At 37.9% G+C, this 21,763-nt stretch overlaps 2 protein-coding genes across 5 annotated transcripts in view; one reads left to right on the forward strand and one right to left on the reverse strand.

Moving 5' to 3' along the window:
• Positions 1 to 13,816, reverse strand: part of FGF7 (fibroblast growth factor 7) — a 100,720-nt gene extending 86,904 nt beyond the window's left edge. The window contains exons 1-2 of one of the 2 annotated variants that reach the window (XM_077473448.1): positions 13,684 to 13,816; positions 12,395 to 12,971 (exon numbers count right to left, since the gene is read on the reverse strand). In XM_077473448.1, the coding sequence (XP_077329574.1) occupies positions 12,395 to 12,680 (286 nt within the window). In that variant the 5' untranslated portion in view covers positions 12,681 to 12,971; positions 13,684 to 13,816. The other variant, XM_077473447.1, reaches the window with a different exon arrangement.
• The window catches only part of FAM227B (family with sequence similarity 227 member B), a 550,320-nt gene that overhangs the window by 245,742 nt on the left and 282,815 nt on the right, over positions 1 to 21,763 (forward strand). The window lies entirely within an intron of this gene.

Consider the following 21,763-nt stretch of genomic DNA (forward strand, 5'->3'; position numbering starts at 1 on the left):
TGGTACATAGTGGAATGGCACCTCATTCTCCCTCAATTCATTTTTGTTGAAAAGTTTTAACCACCCATCAGCTGTCATATGATGGCCAGGCGGTGCAGCTCTTGTTCTGGGTGGGTGTCATATGACGTCCATCCATTTAAACAGGGCATGCACGTGATCATGTGCAAGCAGCCCTGCACCTTCGATGCCGGTGTGTCACAGAGACACCACTCGCCACGAGGAGGATGAACACGGCCGATCACAGATGGTACCGTCCCACTTTGCATGCTGCGTGTGCACATCGGTGGCAGCGTGTTCCCAGGAACACTACTTGTCACCGACGCTGATAAACAGCCATTGGTGGCTGTTTACCATGTGATCGGCTGTGATCCTTTCACAGCCGATCACTAAATATAAACTTAGAGTGGTAACGAAATGTTACCAGTTCTCCTCCTCACACACTGATCATGTGTGAGAAGGAGATTGCGGTAACATCTCGTTACTGCTTACAGTGTACACAAATCACACTGATTCCCCCCCAATAAAGAGGACCTGCCTCACCCATCAAAGTACCTGTCACCACCCATCAAAGTACCTGTCACAGTCCATGCCTCATAGAATATACATTGGGGTGTTTGCTTTCCAAAATGGGGTCATTTTGTGGGTAATTCCACTGTCCTGGTGCTCAAGGACCTTCAAACGTGTGATAGGTAGGAATGAAATTTATGGTCCTAGAATGCCTGAAGGTACTACTTCAATGTTGGGCCTCTGTATGTGGCCAGGCTGTGTAAAAGTCTCACACATATGGTATTGCCATACTCGGGAAGAGTAGAAGAATGTATTTTGGGGTGTGATTTTTGCTATATATATGCTATGTGTTAAAAATATCTTATAAATTGACAACTTTGTGTACCGTTCGTTGTAACCGTTCAAAAGACTCATTATGCCTCATAGATTATATGTTGGGGTGTTTGATTTCCAAAATAGGGTCATTTTGTAGGCATTTCCATTGTCCTGGTGCTCCGGGGCCTTCAAATGTGTAATAGATGGTTGAGAAATAAGATGTGTCATTTATGCTCATAGAACACCTCAAGGTGCTACTTCAATGTTGAGCCTTTGTATGTGGCCAGGCTGTGTAAAAGTCTCACACATGTGGTATTGCCATACTCGGGAAGAGTATCAGAATGTATTTTGGGGTGTAATTTTTTTGTATGCATATGCTATGTGTGAGAAATAACCTGATAATATGACAATTTTGTAAAAAAAAAAAAAAAAAAAAGAAAAAAAAAATATTAATTTTGCAAAGAATTGTAGGAAAAAAATCACAACTTAAAAAACTCACCATGCTACTGACTTAATACCTTGGAATGTCTACTTTCTAAAAAGGGGTAATTTGGGAGGTATTTGTACTTTCCTGACTTGTTAGTGTCTCAAGAAATTAGATTCACCTGATGTACTTAAGGCCTGATCAGATGTAATCTATTTTCAGTTTCTAGTTTGCAGACTCTATAATTTTCACAAAGACCAAATAATATACACTAATTTGAGTTATTTCTACCAAAGCTATGTAGCAGTATAAATTTTGGCCACAATTTATGAAGAAAAATTACTAATTAGCAAAATTTTATGACCGACTCAAAATTGACGGTCTTTTTTCATTTATAGCATAAAAAATAAAAAACCCACTAGTGATTAAATACCACCAAAAGAAAGCTCTATTTTTGGGGAAAAAAGGAGGTCAATTTTGTTTGGGTGCAACATCGCACGACTGTGCAATTGTCAGTTAAAGTGACACAGTGCCGAATCGCAAAAAGTGCTCTGGTCAGGAAGGAGGTAAAATCTTCCGGGGGTGAAGCAGTTAACTGTGGGTAGGAATCATTTTAATTTGATCAGATGAAAAAAACATTTAGATATATGTCCTTGTTAATCTCTATATAGGTTCCATTTGAATGAGAGCCAGCTCATATCTATGTAGCTCGCAGTTGTGAGACAATGTTTTGTGATTGGATCTGTTTATCATAGGTAACATTATTGGCATGGTGTGGTGCGTGTAATCCCCTTTATCATCTCAAGTCTGGTGTGTTTTTCCTGTCAGCACTGTTTTGTCAGTCTTTACCTGTGGCTCACCTATTCTCATGTATTCGTCTATATATATAAGCACTAGTCCCTGCACAGTGCCAGTGAGTTAGTGTATTCTGACCCTCTTGATTGAGATTCTGTATGTTCCTGCAATTGGGTTTGGCCCATCAGTCTTTTTTTTATTCTGATCTGGTTTTATTGCATCTTATGTTCCTGTTTGTCTTTATTGTTTGTTTTTTTTAGCTTCTGATTCTGTCTATTTCATTTGTATGTTAATTCTGTTGCTTCTGGTCACAACTCCAACTCTTCCTGTCTGTCTGCTACATAAATGCATTCTGTCTGCTGCTGTATGGCTTATCTACAGTTGGTTCACTAGGCAATACTGTGGGCACATTTTTACTTTTTAAGCTCCATTCTAGGCTAAAACTATTTTCAGCAGACACACTTAAATCTTGCAATAAAATTAGCTGAGTTTACGTGGAAGCACCATTCTCCGCCAAACTTCCTTTTAAGTCCAACTTCAGAGGCTGTATACTCATAACTTCCTGTCTAGGGGGCCAGACAGTAGTAGCTGCTCTTTCCTTAGTTGACATCTTCACTTCAATGTGAAATGAACTGTACAGTAAAAGTCACTAGTAACTTCCTGCCTGTCTTTCCACAACCCCATCCATCTCATCAAACCTTCCCATGTAATGCCCAGACAGAGACCAATATCCCAGTGTATGATGGGATGGATAGTTTACTATAGTGGGGAATGGCATGTGATGCTGCTGTGCGCCTACCCACATAGCCCAGGGAGATGTAAATGAAAAGTGGCCACTGATGATGTCACAAGTATGGCTTTATTTTTTAAATGTTTCTTACTTCAGCTAAAGGCTATCTCCAACTTTTAGACCATATTACACCCATATTTAAAGTTTACCATGTAAAATGGTTGCAAGTAGACAACCCCCCCCTTTTTCCTGACAGCCTTCACTTTTGAATTTTACATGGCTGTGCAGGTACCACCCACATAGTCACATCATTCATTCACAAAGAATTAATGAACTACAAGTCCTGTCTGCCACCGCAAAGTGGTTCTCAATGAAGTACAAATGTGGTAATTACTGAACTTGTAGTCCATTGACTGTAACGGAAAGTCTGTACCTCGGTATGGACAAGGAGCTGTAGGAAAATTCTGCAGGAGCCTGTGCATTGCACCTGTGATTCATTGAACACAATTGCAATACTCATTTGCAAAAAAATATTTTTGTTTTGCTGCAGATATGGGTGCATTTATTTTTTATTTTTCCAAAAGGTGGCGTTACTAGAGGAAAGTTGTTTTGTCTCTTTTCCCTGTACTGCACAAGTGGGTCAAGTAACATTGCATAAACCAGGCCAGTCCTCAAGTGTTTTGATTTTTAACAAATTTTCTGTTCTGTCATGTAATTATGCTAATGACTTATGTTTAAAACGTGAGTCAATATGGCTGAATTTGCTTTAAAATCATTAAATCTACAAAAGCAAACATTGGTTTTATTGAATGTTGATTTAAGTATCTTACTCATTAAAACATGTATTCTTTTTACAGTTTGTTTTTACTGTAGTTATGTGCTTAAAGTGGCACTAAAAGATTGCCTTATTCGCCAAAGATAATCCATCCACATCCACTAATTAATGGCCCTATAATCTATTTTTATGAATTTGTATAACATCCTCTATGAGCTCTTGAACTTCTTTTTCCTCCCCCTCACTTATATTTATTTGAAATGAGCAGTACACATTAGTTAGTTCATCTCAGGAGCAATCAGGAGAGGGTGGCTACTTTCCTATATACAGTGAGACTATGGAGAATGAACATAGCCACCCTCTAATGGGTCACAGCAGCAAAGAAAGGAATTTGGAGATTTGGAGGAGGCTGAGAGCAATATAAGGTACTTTTTTGGGTTAAGAACACATACTTGAATATAATTTTTATTTTTTAAACCAGGGTTTAGTATCACTTTAATATCCACACCATTTTCTTGGTCAACGTTTATCATGTTTAGCTTCTTTTCTGAGTAAGATTTGATTGTTCTGAAATTGGCATCAAGTATTCAGTGTAAACTTGAACAGAACCCTTCCCTAATTTTCATTTGTTACTTGGCTTCTTAAATAGTATCTGTGTGCAATTGGTTTCTCCCCAGTAGAGATAACTCTTGTATTGCTACAGAAGCAGCCATTGGGGGAGATTTCATAAAACTGGAGCACTCAGAATCTGGTGCAGTTGTGCATGGTAACCAATCAGCTTCTAACTTCAGCTTATTCAATGAAGCTTTGACAATAAAACCTGGAAATTGATTACTATGCAGAGCTGCATCAGATTTTGCACACTCCAATTTTAGTAAATCTCCCAAATTTTGTTCTAGTATGAAACCTGATATAAATTCATATACAGAAAACAAGCTCTGCCCTTTCAGGACACCAAAATTGTTAAAGCAACCCTTTCACTAGTCATTAAACCACAGGTAACTGGTCCTCTCCCCGAATAACCATATCTGGGTCAACCACACACTTCTACACAATCTTACTATTGTTTAAAAAGAATTTTGGAATTATCATGTTGTTAAATACCTTCATCATTTAATTCTAGATGCTAACTTTAACTTTTTGCCCCAGCTGTTTGAGAAATATTTTTTATACTCCTTGGCCTCTTTCTATTATATGACCCTTTAACGTGGTGTTAAAGAAACACAACTGGGGTTGATGAGTGTTGCTTTCATAAACCACCTTGGAAAAAGTGTTTTTACAGTTTGGTCCCTGCAAGTTTGTATCTTCCTAAGCCCTTGTACACATGGTCAGAAATTCCGACCACAAAATCCGTCTGTTTTTGTCTGACGGATTTTGTCGGAAACTGGTCTTGCCTGCACACGGTCGGACAAAGTTGTCGGAAAATCCGATCATTCGGAACGTGATGACGTTTGTTCGTTCTGACTGGACTACGTTCAGCCTAGTAGCCAATAGCTTTGCTCTCGTACTTTGATCTGAGCATGCGTGGCACATTGTCCGATTGGAATTCTCTACAAACGATCGGAAAAAGTCTGATCAGATTTTGTTGTCGGAAAATTTGAGATCCTGCTGTCAAATTATTTCCGTCTGAATTTCCGACGGAAAAAGTCTGATCCCAGACACGATCGCATTTTCCGATAATATAATACGATCGGACCGTTTCCGTTGGAATTTCCGACAGTGTGTACAAGGGCTTATAGTTTGCTTTATTGAAAATGAAGATGCATAAATTGGAATCTGCTGAACAGAAATGGGTGTTTCTTGTACCTGGGTCGGTGGACAAGAGCTGGCAGCATTTTGGGGAGACCTACATCAAAACTCTAATCTCTCCTAAAGATAGAATACAGTTCAAATTGTTCTACAGAATTTACTATACTCCAGCAAAATTACAAGCTTTGGGCCTTTGATAACCTTTGATTACACCATATCTGTGTCAAAGACTACCCAGGGATGGCCCCTCCCTTTTGTACTGTGCAGTAATCCAGGTTGAAACTTTACCTCTGAAGCTTGAAGCTTCCTGTGATAAGGATCAGTCACTGCTGATCTCTCTCCTTGTAAAAGGTGACTGGTCCTCTCTTTGCCCCCCACTGTCGTTTTTCTGCATGCAGCCTGTGGTGGGTGAGGCCTGCTGCGCCCCTCTCACAGCTCTGCTCTCTGCACAGGCTATCTGCAGCACAGTGACAAACCCAAAGAGCAAGGACAACTTGCCACAAATGTGTGGCAGTGTTGAATTAAGTCTGTTAACTTGCTGCACATTTTCACTGGCAAGTTGTACACTTGCAGAGCACTTGTAGCACAAGTTCTAGTTGACGTTTTTCAAATTTGTAGAAAACTTGTGCGGCAAGTCTCTAGCAAGAGCAAAGTTGCAGTGGTGAGTCTACAGCAAGAGCTCTGTAAGTCTACAGAAAGAAAATTCAGACACAGTGACCCCTGTGGTGATGACTATTGCACAACATAACTGAACCAGAGTGTGCAGCAGACTTTCAGAATGTTTGCAGAGAAAGTTAATCTGGAGTGATGCAATGTGAACTTGCTGCAATTGTGCAACAAACTTGTGAAGCCTGGCAAGTCTAGCAAGAGCTTAGCAAGTCATTTTCAAACGTGCAGCACAATTGCTTGCTATTTGGGAACTAATTGCTACTTTTACAAAGTTCTATCTGGGGTTGCAAAGACATTTGCTACACACAAAATGGATTTATATACTTTGTAGCTACTGAGAAACATTTAAATAAAAAAGCTTTTGTGTCTGGCATGCATCTTTAAGGACTCTGTTTTTATAAGAAATGTATTCTTCTTGAATGGGGAGATCGTCACCCTCCAACTCTTCCCATGTGACTACAGCTGATTAATTCTACTATTCACATTTATAGATTGACTTAACTAAACATGGATTGCCCTAACCTTTTTGACAAAATACAGGGGAATGTGGGTCACTTATCCTTATACAATAGCAGAATCCCCTTCTTAACATCATATCTTGTACATCCTATTTTGACAGCTAACCAAGTATTGCATACCTTTCCATAAGTTCCACTGGCACCTAAGCTTTGTATGAAAAATATCTACAGTACACCTCCACCTCCCTTTTTTGTTAACATTTACAATAGGCCTTATACATAAATACCAAACTGCACACTGATGTCTTCCATTGGTGTTTATGGACCTTTATTTTTGTTTATTTGTATTGCTTTATGCAACAAAATAAAAAAAATGCCTTAAAAAACTGAGCAGAACACCCAGCAATATTGTGGTGTTTGTAAAGAAATACATCACTGGCTGTTAACTACAGAAGCAAAACATATTTAAATACTTTGAGATAAGAGCTCTTCCTAGAAGCTAGTTCTGCAGTTTCAGCCAGCTATTAGTAAGTATGATAAATACATGTGTTAGTTAATCCTCCATTCTCCCCCTTAAGATTTTAAGTGGATATCTATTAGTATTCTGGATTGAAAGTAAAATTGTAATCAGTCACGTTTTTATGTTGAATTCAAAATGGTAAGACTATTCTCCAGGGTGGTTGTGGTTTCTGTGCTACATGGCAATAGATTCATCTGCCTCAGAATGGTATGATCAAATGCTATTTGGTAGACTACAACCTTCTGTCAATAAGTAGGACTATGTTCCAACTAAATTGGCAATTAACAGATCCCTGATCCACAACTATAGGATGCCCAGGGGTTTACTACTCTGAAGCATGTTATTGCAGATGAAACAGTGATGTAATTCGCTGCACTTAGGTCATAATACTTCTTGGCTAACAATATGTATTTCTACTATTTACAACTATGACATGCAGTTGCTACCCAATTTCCCGAGTCCATTGTTCTGAAGGCTGATCCTGTCAAATGCCTATTTACCGTAAGTGTGATGGGGATGCCACTATTGCCCTCCCTTTACCTCCATATTTCAGTACCTGAAATTCCTCCACAGAGCCTACTATATTCTCCAATGCTTGTCTAATCTTTATCCTCATTGAACCCCCTATGCACGAAATGTAGTGCCTCTACTGGCACCTTCATGCACATGGTGTGGTGATGCCCAATGATTCGCCCATCCTGGGAATCAGTGGTTGATGCTCTTAATGATATTTGTGATCTGGCTGTAAGACCTGATGCGTTGCTCTTCCTGCTCGGTATAAGGGAAGATGTAGTGGCGGGTGGACATGTTAAATTTTTTCTTGCCTTTTGCATGTAAGATAAGAAACCCTGCTGTGCCGGAAAATCCCTACTCCTCCTACCTTGTCCGTCTGGAGGAAGTCTATTATATCTGTAGTGCTTTTGTATCAGTTGACCTATGAGAGTTGAAACTGTCCCAAAAACATTGACAATGTCTGGTTGACTTGAATAGATTCTCAGAGACAGCCATCACATGGAGCAGTTTGATTAGATCCCTCCCCCCACCTCCTTTTTCCTCCTGTTTTCCACTTCCTCCAGTGACTACTAACTTCATAATCACCCCGGGGTTTATTGGTTGATTTACTGAAACTGGAGATCTCGTGCAGCTGCTTTTAACTTCAACTTGTTCAATTAAACTTTGACAAAAATAAACTGGAAGCTGCACCAGATTTTGCACTCTCCAGTTTTAGTAAGTCAACACCATTATTATATTTGACTCGACCTTTCTTAATGACAGAAATTGTTGCTTTGCACTGGGTTTAGACCTAAAAAGGCATACTTGTGTCTTCTTTAATTCTTCGTTCCTATTTACCAAACAGCTGCTGCTGTTGTTAAATGATGCTCTGCCTTAATGTATGTATTTCCTTTGCCTTATTTTTACAATTTTGCTATGTGGTATGACTACACTCCTTTGGAATTCTATGCTACACTGTACTTTTTGAATTACTACTGACTGTGGCATTGTCGGTTGTTACCCGGTTAATCTGTAATAAACTCTATACCTTTTAAAAAAAAAAAGTTTGCAATTTAATGTGCGTAACCTAGGCTAAACACCTAAATTTGACAGCTCAAATCAGTGGAAATACTTAAGAGGGCCATTCCATTTTACATTTTCTTTCAGCCTCATAGTCACATCTATCTATCTTGACAGTCTCCACCCCCATAGCTTAGACTTAATCTGGAAATACATGGATCGACAATTCAGCTGGTTCATCAGGAATCAGCCAAATTTTGATTCATGTATGGGCTGACTGGTTGTGTACGAGTCAATTTACCAATCGACTTGTGTACAACCAGCCTGTCAGATTTTTTTCTGAACGCACAGTGCTATTGGCTTTAAATGAAGCAACTTAAAATGAAACACTTATGGCCAGGCTTAGCCCATTTCTTACTGAGAATGACCGGGATTGAGAAATCTGCCTGCCCTCCCCCAATTCAGCTATTAACCAGGTATACTGCAAGTTTTAATTGAACCCTTGTAGATTTTACAAAAAGACTATTACATCTTTTATGACCAAAAGGAAAGATAACGGCTCATTGTCTCAGATTTTCGAACATATTTGAAATATTACTTTGAATAGTATTGATTGTGTCTGTGCTGTTTAGAATGATGCCATACAAGAGTTACTACAACATCTGAAGTTAGTGATTGCTGTATTAATGGTACACCTTGATTTAGTTGAACCCATGTCGATTCTACAAAAGGACTATTACATCTTTTATGACCAAAAGGATGAATCATTATTAAGTGTTTCAAATGTTCCAACATATTTGGAAATCACTTCAATAGTATTCATTTTGTCACCCGGGTTCTTGTTAATGTTTGGTAATGAAACCATACATTCCCCAATTTTTCCCAGTTTATATTGGATTCCCATCATGTCAAAATGTGTCCATAGTAAACTAGCAGACTAATCGATGACTGATCAACATTTCTAGTTGTAGTAAAAGAAAAGAGTACACTAAGCAGTTTGTAAAACTGTAAAAGTGAGGTGAAAAGGGTTACTAAAACATCTGAAGTTACTAATGATTATTATATTAATCATAAACCTAAGGAAAGAGTTTAACTCTAGCGTTAGGTTTGTTTTGTCAGAAAAACAGCTAACTGAAAATATATGATATAAAAACAACTAAATTAAAATGAATGATAATAATGTGTAGGATTAAAACTGCTTTTACATTTAAATACAGAAGAAACCTGCCAAACATTTTTGGTAATATTGTAAATGATAAAGACAAGGTTCAGTGTTCTAGTTTAAAAAAGAATGAAGTTGGCTCTATAACATCTATAACCTATGATATCTCTTATTGTCACTCTAATGTACTTGCAGGCATCGTAAAATAGAACAATTAGAAATTAATTACAAGGAGATTCTGTCTGAAGCTTTTAATTAGGTCACCTATTATGCACTCTCAAGGTTTAAAGGATACCTTTGCCTCAGGCACCTAGTTCTCAGATCTTAACACATATATCAGTCACTTTTCTTGTTTCATTGCCATTGGTACCAAATAAGCACATACCTTTAAATATAGGTTTTAAACTGATATTGAAGCGGGATTATAGTACCATATTACCATATTGCATAGTATATTCATAACATGGTCTGCCAATATTTTATAAAACATTTAGTTAGGAGGATGGTTGGATCACAAAGTATTTTCTTTAAATTCGCCTAGTCATATAATGGATTTGTGTTCTCAATAATATTCTTGTATAATTGCATTCCTTTTATGGGGCTTTGGTAGTAAGCACTAGAGAAATACAAAATGATCAATGTGATATTTAACTTTTGATATGGTATTTATTATAGCAGAGATGGGTAAGGTTAGGTTAGGTTGCTTATCCATATTCGCTATGAAAAAAATCTTATGCTGTACCATAAGAAACATCAACAGAGAAAATGAACTAAGACCCACTCTACAATGTACAACATTTCTCATTAGAAAGATCAACATTAAGTTATCACTGTGTCAACTGTTTAGTATCGTATCTAGTAGTTCAGACAGAGCACAACATTTGTGTTCTTAATGCACCGCAGTTAAGAAAGATAATTCTGAAAACCAGTTCCACAACACAAATATACATAGTTAAATATATGTGTTACTTACAGCCACTGTAGGTTACATTGTTAAGAAATTGGCAAATATTATAAATGTCACAGTGTGAGAAATGTGTGTGTGTGTGTGTGTGTGTGTCTTAACTTTGCCATTGAATATGTTTGCAATGTACCATATTCATACATTTTAAAGTTCTAAGTTTTCTACCACCTGTATGATCATACTGAAAGCAATTTCAATTACTTAAACATAGCTTGGATTGTCAGACCAAATAAAATATTAATGACATTGTGAATCTCATCTATTCTAATGCCAAGACTAGGAAATTGATTCTAGAATCATTTACTCCAAATACACCTGCTGCGTGATTTTTGGTATACTAGCACAGAATTCCAACTAGCCAGCGTCTCTAAGTTATTACAGCCATTCCCAGTAGAAATGTGATACAGTGTGTCGCATTGTACAAAACTGTATATTTAAAAAAACGGTACTATCTTGTCAAGTGTCAGACTGACAATACAACAACTCTTTAGTAAAAGAACCACATCCTGTAAAAATGTTTGGCAGGTGCTACAAGAACAAAATAATATTGTAGCTAATAAACTAACATTTCATGACTGTTAAGATTAATTATAAGACATAAGCTTTAACCAATGCAGTGTTTGTAACATTCTCTATTGTTTGTAAGTGTGCTTGTGGATAATGGTATAACAACTAGTGATTTATTTACAGAAGTGACATGATTGTATTTGAATAGAACATATAAAAAAATATTATTTTAAACTTTGCCTTGTGTTCGCAATATCATTTTATCAAACTCCCATTCTCACATTTTAGACTTTAAAACCACGCAGGTGTGAGAAAAACATTAGCCAATAGTTGTATACATTGCCATGCAATGGCTAAGCAAATAACTGTCTATTTTCATGGACTTTTACAGAATCACTTTATTGTAATCCTGATGATTTTTTTATGTAATTAAATATGATTCAAAATAGCTAGCATAAATCAACCAGGAATGATCGGTTTCAACGCTTACGGTACTCTTTTTTCATAAACATCTTAAAATGTTTGGGGTTTTGTGACGCAGATTCATTTGAGATGCATTACAGCTTTGCCTACTTTATTAATCATTTGTTACCTTTCTACAAAATATATATTTTATAAAAGAATTTCATAGCTTAATGGACACAGCATTATCCCTAAAACAAACAAGGTAACTATTCAGCACCCTCATTCTTTGCAATATTCCAGAATCCACCTGCCAACTTCCTTTTCTCCGCTACTGCAATTCTTTCCTCTACCATCAGCTGTGTATTCCTTTGCCTATGATTTATTTTTTTCTTGTTTAGTTTACATTGTTAGCAAGCTCCATAGTCAATCTCCCCATCCATCCTGATCAACTTTTTAGATGTCTACTCAATTTTCAGTTTTATCCTTCTAACATACCACTTTCTCAGTGCAGATCAGTCAAATATATCTTTCAAAAATTGCACACAGCATGAAATCTAATGGAGGGATCTCCACTCTGACTCATATAAATATCCTTACTGTTGAGTCACTTATCAGCACAAGCTGCAGTCAACTAATGGTTACCAGATTTAAAGTAAAAATTAGCAAAGTTATTGCAACCAGTCTGCAGTGCATTGGCTAAAATTATACATTTGTAAATTAATGCCAAATGTCTGTCCATGGGAATAGAACACAAGTCTGATTTATCTTGGATTATGCACATAATGTAGGGTGGATCAAAACCAGCATCACAGTATCATTATATAATTATGTTCATTCATTGTCAATGTATTTGCCGCCACTTTATAGCACAATAAGTAATGAAACATGAGACGTCTACTTACTGTAGCTGTTGTTTGGGTCCTGTGTACCCTTCACATTACCACGTTTATCAATCCACAGATACCACTGCGTTCGACAAAAAAGTTTCCTTATTCTAACATCCCCACCCTCCATATAATCGTAACTTCTGGTATGCCGCTCAGGGCTGGAACAGTTCACATTTGCAGCCATTTGCTCTGGAGTCATGTCATTACAGGCTAATGAGAGTGTGCCTAGTAGAATGATAATGTAAAGATATGGTATGTAGAGCAAAGTTGGCAGGATCCAAGTTAGTATCCATTTGCGCATTATAGTGCAGTGCTCTGGGTTTTCATGAACATCATAATGAAACTTAAATCTCCAGTGGATCTGTGTTTCTAGGTTCAGGACCTGACTGCACACGTTGTGGTTAACGCAGACGAAATTACTCCAGATAATTCCAGACTTGAATTATATTGACTTGTGATTATGCCATAAACCTTGGATGTCTCTGTGCTGTTCTGTCACACTAGTATCCTCAGAAGATCCAGATAGAATGATCTTGGAAGTTGTAAGATTGAAGACTACTCACACTTACGCTTGAATACAATTGCAATAGACCTGTAAAGAAATTATAAAGTTTATATATAATATCTGTTATATTACCCTTGGCAGCTAGTACGGTGTCTTCATGATAATCATCATTTTCTGCAAGTCTACTTTAATCCAACATGTTTGAAAATATGTACATAGCATTAAAAGTATACCAAATACATAAAACATGTTTAAATGATTAGGAGTTGTGGTTGAATAACTTTTCACATCCTTATATTCTGCATTGACAGCATAGCGAAACACAGTGAGCAGACACTGTTTTAGAAGCATGCCTTATGGACAGCAGCATGCTGAGCTGTCAGAATATGCTAGACTACTAATACACTCTGTTCCAGAGGCATTCACTTAGAAGACCTCCTAAAAATGGTAACAGCTGTCAGCTAAACTAGTACCTATCCCATAGAATGCAAAAATGAAATAAAACTCCTACAGAACTAGTACACCAATTGTTCTCTCTAAAAAAAAAAAAAAAAAAAAAGACAGAAGTAACTTACTTTCTCTCGGTGATAACAGCTGGATATGCCTGTATTCCATCTCTGTTGCTTGCTCTTTGCAACATGAGATTCTGTAGCAGCAAACTATTTCTCAACTCAGAAAAACTCCAGCACAATCCTAATTGTTTCCATAAATCAACACGCAAGAGGGGTCTTCTGCATGTGTGCGTGTGTGTGTGTGTGTGTGTTGAGCCTGTTGTTGTTCAATGCTTTTCGATAAATACCTTTTGCTGACCTCACTTGGAAGCAATTAGATCTAACCACTCAGCAGCTGAAAGCACGAACAAGAAAGTTGAGCGATTCTCAGTGATCATCAGAGGGAGCTATGAGCATGTTTTATGCTCTCTTTACAAGGAGGGAGCTGCAACAGATTTCTGGGAAGGCAGATTAAGGAGTGCTTGAGAATATCATGAGATACATACTCAGGAAAAAAAAATAAGATTTTTGTTCTAAAATTAATCAAAACTTTTATAGACATTTATTGTTTTTCATCATTATTATCAATTATTTCTAATTTGTGCACATCTTTTTTTTTCTTTTTCTTTTTACTTACATATAACTTTAATAAAATATGTGTTAATATTCTCATGTACAGACATTATGCACAATATAGTTTTTGATATGTTAAAAATATGTTTATCTTGTAATGCAGAAGGATCATAGTAGCTGTATGTACTATATGTTATAGATAGCATAAAGTATCCTTGTCTATATTTAAAGACTGTGCATGGAGTGTGGAATTATAATTAGAGTAGTCGTAAGAGTTTCAAGGATTAAGAACATTCCCTGGGTAAACCTGGTTCAAATCACAGTATCAGCTCTTCCTGTGTTTCTGTTTGCCGTTGTACATAGTAGCATCTCAGCAAGTAAATTGAGATTGCAAATTAAATAAGAAAAATGTTTTATTGCACTATACTACAGTTCCACTACCAAACTTTTTTTTTTTCAAGTTTTTAATCATGCAGGTGGCCATTTACGTATATAAATAACCCAATATTAATAATACATATTGAGGTAGTGTTCATTTTCTTGCATTTGTGAGGTGTTTTTTCATTCCTGGTGTAGATAATAGTTGAAACAATCTCTTTGTACTGGGTTATATTTGTTTAAAATACAAAAAGCATGGTTTTGCTTTACTTGATGGATATGAAGGATTTAAGCTCCTTAGACTGAGGGCATTTTCACTAACTATAAAACATGCTTTTTGAATAATTATTAAAATGCACTGTGCACACCTTAAAACCCTTTTGTTCACTTACCAACATTTAAGAAGTATTCAGCAAGGATTAATATATTTTTAATATTTGGTTAAGAAATGGAAATACGGTCATCATTGAATTTTCCTACGGTATGATTCATATTTAAAAACAAATGTGATCTTCCTAAAAATTTGTCTTATAAATCAATTTGAAGTAATAATCCATGTAGTCGTGGTAAACGTAATTACCCCTTAATTAAGATCCATTTTCATTTATAAAACCTCTACACATAATGCCCATGCATAATGACAAGAGCCAGCAGCCACAGCTCTTGAAAACTCCCACAGTACTTGTCTTTGCAATTTGATATAGACATAAGATAGCAACCAGTGGTTTGTAGAAATCTCCAAGAACCCTTCAAGATGGCTGTTTTAGTTAATTGCTAGGTCACCTTTTGTCTGTCTTCAAATAAAGATGTTGGAAGAAAGATTTTGATCTTTATGGGTAGGTATATGACCTTACTGATGTGTTTGTCTCATGATTACATCTTTGGTATTCCCCTCTGTCTAGGAATATGAATTGAGACCTCAGACACAACCATTCATTAGTTCATACCACCCCATTTGTCCTTTCATTTTATGCTGTAATAAAGTAACAGTGGGATTATATTGTGGTTGTCAAAATGTCACACCAATAAAGGAGATGCTAGACAGGTTACTCACTTTTTTATATTATGTGTAAGAGAGAAGATGCTCAAGCAAAACTATTCACATTTTCTCTTTAAACCAAACTTAATTTTTCAGTTCTCTGTTTTCTCAGTTCACAAGCAGTCACCCACAGCACCTGGACCACCCAGGTCAAAACTTTTCTCGCAAAGGGCTTCTTGAAACAAACTATGATGATAGGGTATATGCACTGAAAATGGATACAAGCACATTTACTTTGTGTTGTTTTATTAATATAATATGGGATACTGTATACTCTTGCCTGGGGATTTTAACTCCTGCAGTCCTGCAACAGCCTGGTGTAACACACAACTAAAAAAAAATTAGGTTCTCTGAAACTCTAGTAGGTACACAAAACAATCACATTATATCCAGCACTAACATTTACTTACAGTCATCTTGATAGAACAAATTAAGTGGGTTGATTTACTAATGGCAAATACTCCAGAGCTTAGTAAATGAGGTAAGGCTTCACTTTGCAAAGAGTATACAATCACGTGCAAGGAATTTTTTTTTTAAAAAAGAGCATTTTTGCTTGCACAAGTCAGCAGAGTTTCTGCTCATTTACTAAGCACTTGTGCTTAAAATGAATTGGAAGTCAGTGTGAGCCATGGTCTATTTTGGCCGGCTGCCACTCTTGACTGTTATCACAAACTGAATAGACAAAATGATTACAATAAATTGTGTCGCTGCTGAGATTTCCCCCTATTCTTGCCCTGAAGAGACATGACAGAACATTAGGTCTAATAAAACTCAGCATAAAACCCAGCATTTAAAAGCAGTCATTTGACCAATTGTAAACAAAAATAGAAATATAAATTGCACTGGTGTGACTTATTGATAATTGGTGATAATAACCACAGCTGCTGGCAACCAATAGTAAGACAACCTAAATAACCATAAATATCAGATATGTTGCCGCGCTAACATAATGATAACGAAGTGCTAGATGCAAAAGTCTATATCAAGATGAAATCTGACAAGGTAAATAAAATATGTGAAATTAACCAAGTCAATGTGTATCTTAAAGGAAACACCAGTGATGTTAGGCCAAGGTCATGCTACTACATAAATGTAGTCACAGCGTAAACCTTCACCATTGTAGGAAATGCACTCTTACCGGACTGAAACGACCCAACTACAGAGTCAAATGCACCTGTTATAAACACTCTACACAAGAACATTCAATTCACACCAATTGGTTCCAATATGTCAGGCTGTAAAGTGTGAGTATACCTCTGTGCTACCAAATGTGGATGAAACCAAAAATAGATATTGTGAAAATAAACTAGTAGTGTACAAACAATTATTAGCAGACTGCTGCGTCCACCTAATGTGTTCCCACCAATAAGGCAATATAAATAAAGTGCTGATTGGTGTAGTGCAAATGGGCATGTCACATATTGTGTCCTATACAGTGTATCATTCAAAATATAATAATATCAAAGCATAAGCACATATGGTGATTCACAATGTGCAGTCCAAAATACAGGTGTGTATACAAATTAATTCAAATAAAATATATAATAATTCTTCCAGTGACGATATATCACATTGTGTTTATATAAAACCAAGCGGTGTGCTTTCACCTTCTCGTGCCACCTCTATGCTCCCAGTACTCTCACCTTAAAAAGGCAATAATAAAGCCATATATTTGTAGTATCCATGATGATGTTGCATCTGTCTTAGCTTTATTCCAGGTTTTCCAGGGATCTCCAGGCCATCCTAGGTAATGGTCCCTTTTCAGGTTCACTCTCCAACGCTCACGCCATATGTTTAGGGTAAATGTGAAATGTGCCAACTTCAACATGTTGGAAGAACAAAAAGAGAGTTTGATCACTACAGGAAGTTCATTCATTGCATGCAGTTCTGCAGCTTCTGTTCATGCGTCTCCCCACATCAGAGTTGCTTCTTCCCACGCGTTTTATCTCATAGGACGTGCAGAGCCTACGCATATGACAATGTCATGCTTTTTTTTGGAGTTTGAACCTTTGCTGTACAGCTTAAATTTGTGACCTTTTATGTGCATATTTGCTTCTTATTATGTGATAGAATCTTTATTATGCATCTGCATTAAAGTTTTTAGCTGATTTATATTATGTGGCTTTCTTTTCTTTGATTTCATGGGGATATTCAATTATACATGGTTATCCATGTCTCTAAATTGACCCTAGAGAGGAAACCAGCCTGACATATTGGAACCAATTGGTGTGAATTGAATGTTCCCCGTGTAAAGTGTTTATAAGAGGCAAATTTGATTCTGAAGTGGGGAAATTTCAGTCCGGTAAGAGTGCATTTCTACCAATGGTGATGGTTCACATGGTGACTACATTAATGGAGTTGCATGACCTTGGCCTAATTTCACATATTTTATTCACCTTGTCAGATTTCATCTTGATGTGGACTTTTGCATCTAGCACTTTGTTATCACTATGTTAGCGCTGCAACATATATAAGATTTGACCAGTTGTACCCATGCAGAAATTTCACCTGACTTGTTCTTACAGTATAAACTGTAAAATCTTTGGGCTACCCCCCACATTTCTCACAAACGGACACCAAGACAGTAAAAATGTCCAAATAAAGTCACAGAAATAAATTGTCAGATTGACCTTGTACTGATAGCCTTTGACTTATACTTCCCTGCTATAGCAGTTTCTGGTGTGCCTAAATATGACTGTGCACTCAGTCATATTTACCAGAGTCTGACCTCTTTCTTCAGTGCACTCTGACTGACATGCTCAAGACCACTTCTTTCTTGCAATGCAGTACATGTACATGCCTGTGATTAGGAGTGTGTCCTTTACTCATCTATGCCAGTACAGAGCAGTAGAACAGGATAAATATGCAACATGTCTCCTAAACGTAGTCACTCACACAAAATGTCTATTCATTTTTGAGTAAAGCTCCTCTCTGTGAGCAGAAACACCCACATTTATTTAGATTTGCCTGAAAAAAAGCTTACAGACCAACAAATCAATGAAATCATTCAAAGTCCAACCATAGTTAGCTTTGCTAAGTGAAGAATAACTTCCTGATACCCCCATCCACACAAGCCATGTGGATACAGGGATCAGTTCTGCAGTCATTGGCTGCAAGTGCTAATCAAATGCAAATTTTCGAGCAGGACTGATCAACATAAGCCTGGCTTCTATTGAACACACAGGGGTACACACAGAGTGAAATTTCTCTGGTTCCTGCTGAAACATCAAATTTTTGGTTCATGTATACCTCGCTTAAGACGTCAGTAGTGGTGATTTTTAAACTTAAAGGGTAAGCAAACCCTCCAATCATTTTGAGCCAAGGAAGCTGCCAAATTTCTGTTAGGTACCTGGTGATGAGCCTGACTTGGTAGGAGAAGACCTCTCTTACGACTCTGGTTCAGGGGCCACTGGAATGGAGACATGGTCCCATGAGCACAGCGGGGTAGGAGTGTCTGAGCAGGTTGCAGCGGTTAGTGTATAAAGTACCTCTGCGCCAACCACCTTGACAAGGGGAATGGAGGGATGCTGCAAACACTGAAGGGAGCTTCACCTACTCCCTGAGCAATATCGATTAAGTGGTTTTAGTGTTGCGCAAATGGGGGAATACAAGAAAGGAGGGGAGAGGGAGGGGGGGGGAAAGGGGGGAGAAAGAGAGGGAAGGAGAAAAGAAAAAGGGGAAGGGGAAGAAAGGGCAGGGAGGGGGAAGGGGAACAGATGAGTATGCAGGTAAAGGATAAAAGGGTAAAGGTCAAAAAGTGCTAGTGTAAAATTATATGTGTCTGGGTGTGCACAAATCCTTGTTCGGTACGTGCTAAACTAAAATAAATGTTAGAGAGTGGCAATCAAATATAGATTCTGATAGAGTGCCATACAAATAAAAATTCACAGTAATGGATGAATGTCTGAAACAATAGACATATAAATCGTGGGTGCTGTGCAAAACTGCAATAAAATATGCTGACAATAAATGAGTATATAACTTAAGGTGATAGTCCAAAATATATGACTAAAAGTGTACAGTGAGAATAATCACATAAGCACAATCCCATGTGACATGCCAAGTGGAAAAAGCACAGATATCAATCAATCCAATATAACAGAATGCATGTTCCATGCGGTGTTTATAAAGTGCCAAGTGAAAAAAATACAAATAACAATCAATCCAATATAACAAAATGCATGTTCCATGCGGTGTTTATAAAGTGCAAATAGTGCTAGCAGCAAAAAAAAACAAAAAACGTTACAACACAGGTGAAATGATAAACACATAAAAATAAGGTGCTGGTAATTAGTCTGGGATATTCAGTCCTGTGGACGTGCTGTGTTCTAAGGGGAAGCACTAGCTTTGAACTTCAGTGATCCATGCAGGCATACATGTGCAGTGACTTAATCCTCCTATTTATCCAATACGTGGATAGATGTGCCCTTACCTCACGGCTGTGAGGTTACAGCCTTAATAGTATAGGTGGGTAACTGGCTCCTGTTCCTGGGATAGGTATGCCTCACGGCTGTGAGGTTACAGCCTTAATAGTATAGATGGGTAACTGGCTCCTGTTCCTGGGATAGTTATGCAGATATATTGATCGCCGCTGTTTGGATTTATCTCAGTTGTATCAGAGTTTGTCAAATCTATTTTTTTAAACTCAGCGATGCTGCCTTAGAAGGACCAGGATTTTCCTTGGAAACATGTGGTGCAGGCTTAGCTGGCTCCCATGCAGTCTGTCACAATGTAGAAGGAAGTGGAGCTAGTTCCCAGTGATATAACAGGAAATGACAAATTTCTGTTAGGTACCTGGTGATGAGCCTGACTTGGTAGGAGAAGACCTCTCTTATGACTCTGGTTCAGGGGCCACTGGAATGGAGACATGGTCCCATGAGCACAGCGGGGTAGGAGTGTCTGAGCAGGTTGCAGCGGTTGATGTGAAGCAGGGTGAAGATTCTCTAGGAAGGTTGGAACTGCAGGAGATAGCTGAGATGACAGCGGATCAGCGACCAGAGGACCGGCCGATGCCAGAGCAGCGGCTACAGGACCTGGATAGGATACAGCACACTCAAAGCAAAGAAGAATAGTCAGGCAAGCCAGATCAAAATAGGTAAACAAGCAGGCAGATGCAGCAGGCTGGAACAAGGTCAGATGGCAGGCAGGGGTTTGGTAACAGAGGTCAGGCAGAAGTCCATAAGTAGGGTCAGGCAAGCCGGGATCAGGACAGGAGAGGTCAGAGTGGTCAGAAAAGAGCCGGGTCGGTAATCAAAGGATCAAACAAGAAGGAATCAAGAACTTGGGCACAGAGCTGCAGACGAACAGTGCTGCACAAGTGTAGCTGTGATCCTCTTAAAGGGCCATTGGCATCAAACGGCGCCAGCGTGAACGCATGTGCTCCCGTTGTGCGCGCACCCGTTGCACATGTGCACGCGCCTGAGGTTCTCACCGGCTCACACACATGTGCCGATGCTCAGATTGACCAGTGGTGCACATGCGCACACGCATATTCGTACGCATATTCGCACATCCCATGCTGGTGGATCCCTGACACTTTCCCTCTGTTTAATCTACAACTGCCATGATTCTGCACATCTGATCTGTTATGACAGCAGACATTGGATGATTTGGCAGTTTGCGTGAGTGCACAACCAATGGGAGTGTTGCGTTTCCTGCACATGCCATAAATGAAACTGTTTATTGGTGGGTTTACTTCTGCTTTAACTGAGTAACAACAGATTGTTCAGCATATCAATAAGATAGGTCTTACAATTTTACTAACGTCTTAAATACCCAATTGAATAATATATTATCTTCTGTAGTTCAGCTGGACAAGACTGCTTAATTTCTTAGGCACCAGAATACATTTTAGTGTTAGTAGGCATTTATTAACATCAAATATATTTCTCAGTGGCAGTGTCTTATTTCTGGGCAAAATGCTGTAAAAATGCCCAAATTTCTTTGTGTTTTATAAATTGTGCTTGCCTTTTCTAAATCTGTCTTACTTAAAAGTAAAACATAGTGGTTTTTGCACTTTCCATTTATTTAAGAGTGTTTGTGTAGCCAAAACTATTTTTAGAGATTGGAACCCTCTCTTTTACAGTTGTCTGTGCCCCTGCTGGGCAGATTTACCTTATCAGTTTGTCCTGGTGAGCATTGTCACTGACACAGGAAGGCAAATCCATAATTTTACAGTTGTCACCAGGAGGTGAGGGGGAATCATCCAACGGGTATGCTTGTTGTGGTCACAACTGTCGAAAAAAATCTTTACTTAGAGGACTAGAGAATAGAGATTTCGTAAAGTCTGTTTCCCAGTTATCAGCTCTTTATTGCAAATCCAGTAAATGCTCAGCTGGATAAAAGTGACCTAATTAACAATACTTTAAGGCTAGGTTTACAGTTTTGTGGCTCTGCGA

This window comes from Lithobates pipiens, unplaced genomic scaffold (assembly GCF_037356315.1).
Source record: "Lithobates pipiens isolate NorthernLeopardFrog02 unplaced genomic scaffold, aLitPip1_a1.2 Scaffold_8, whole genome shotgun sequence".
In the NCBI taxonomy this organism is placed as follows: domain Eukaryota; kingdom Metazoa; phylum Chordata; class Amphibia; order Anura; family Ranidae; genus Lithobates; species Lithobates pipiens.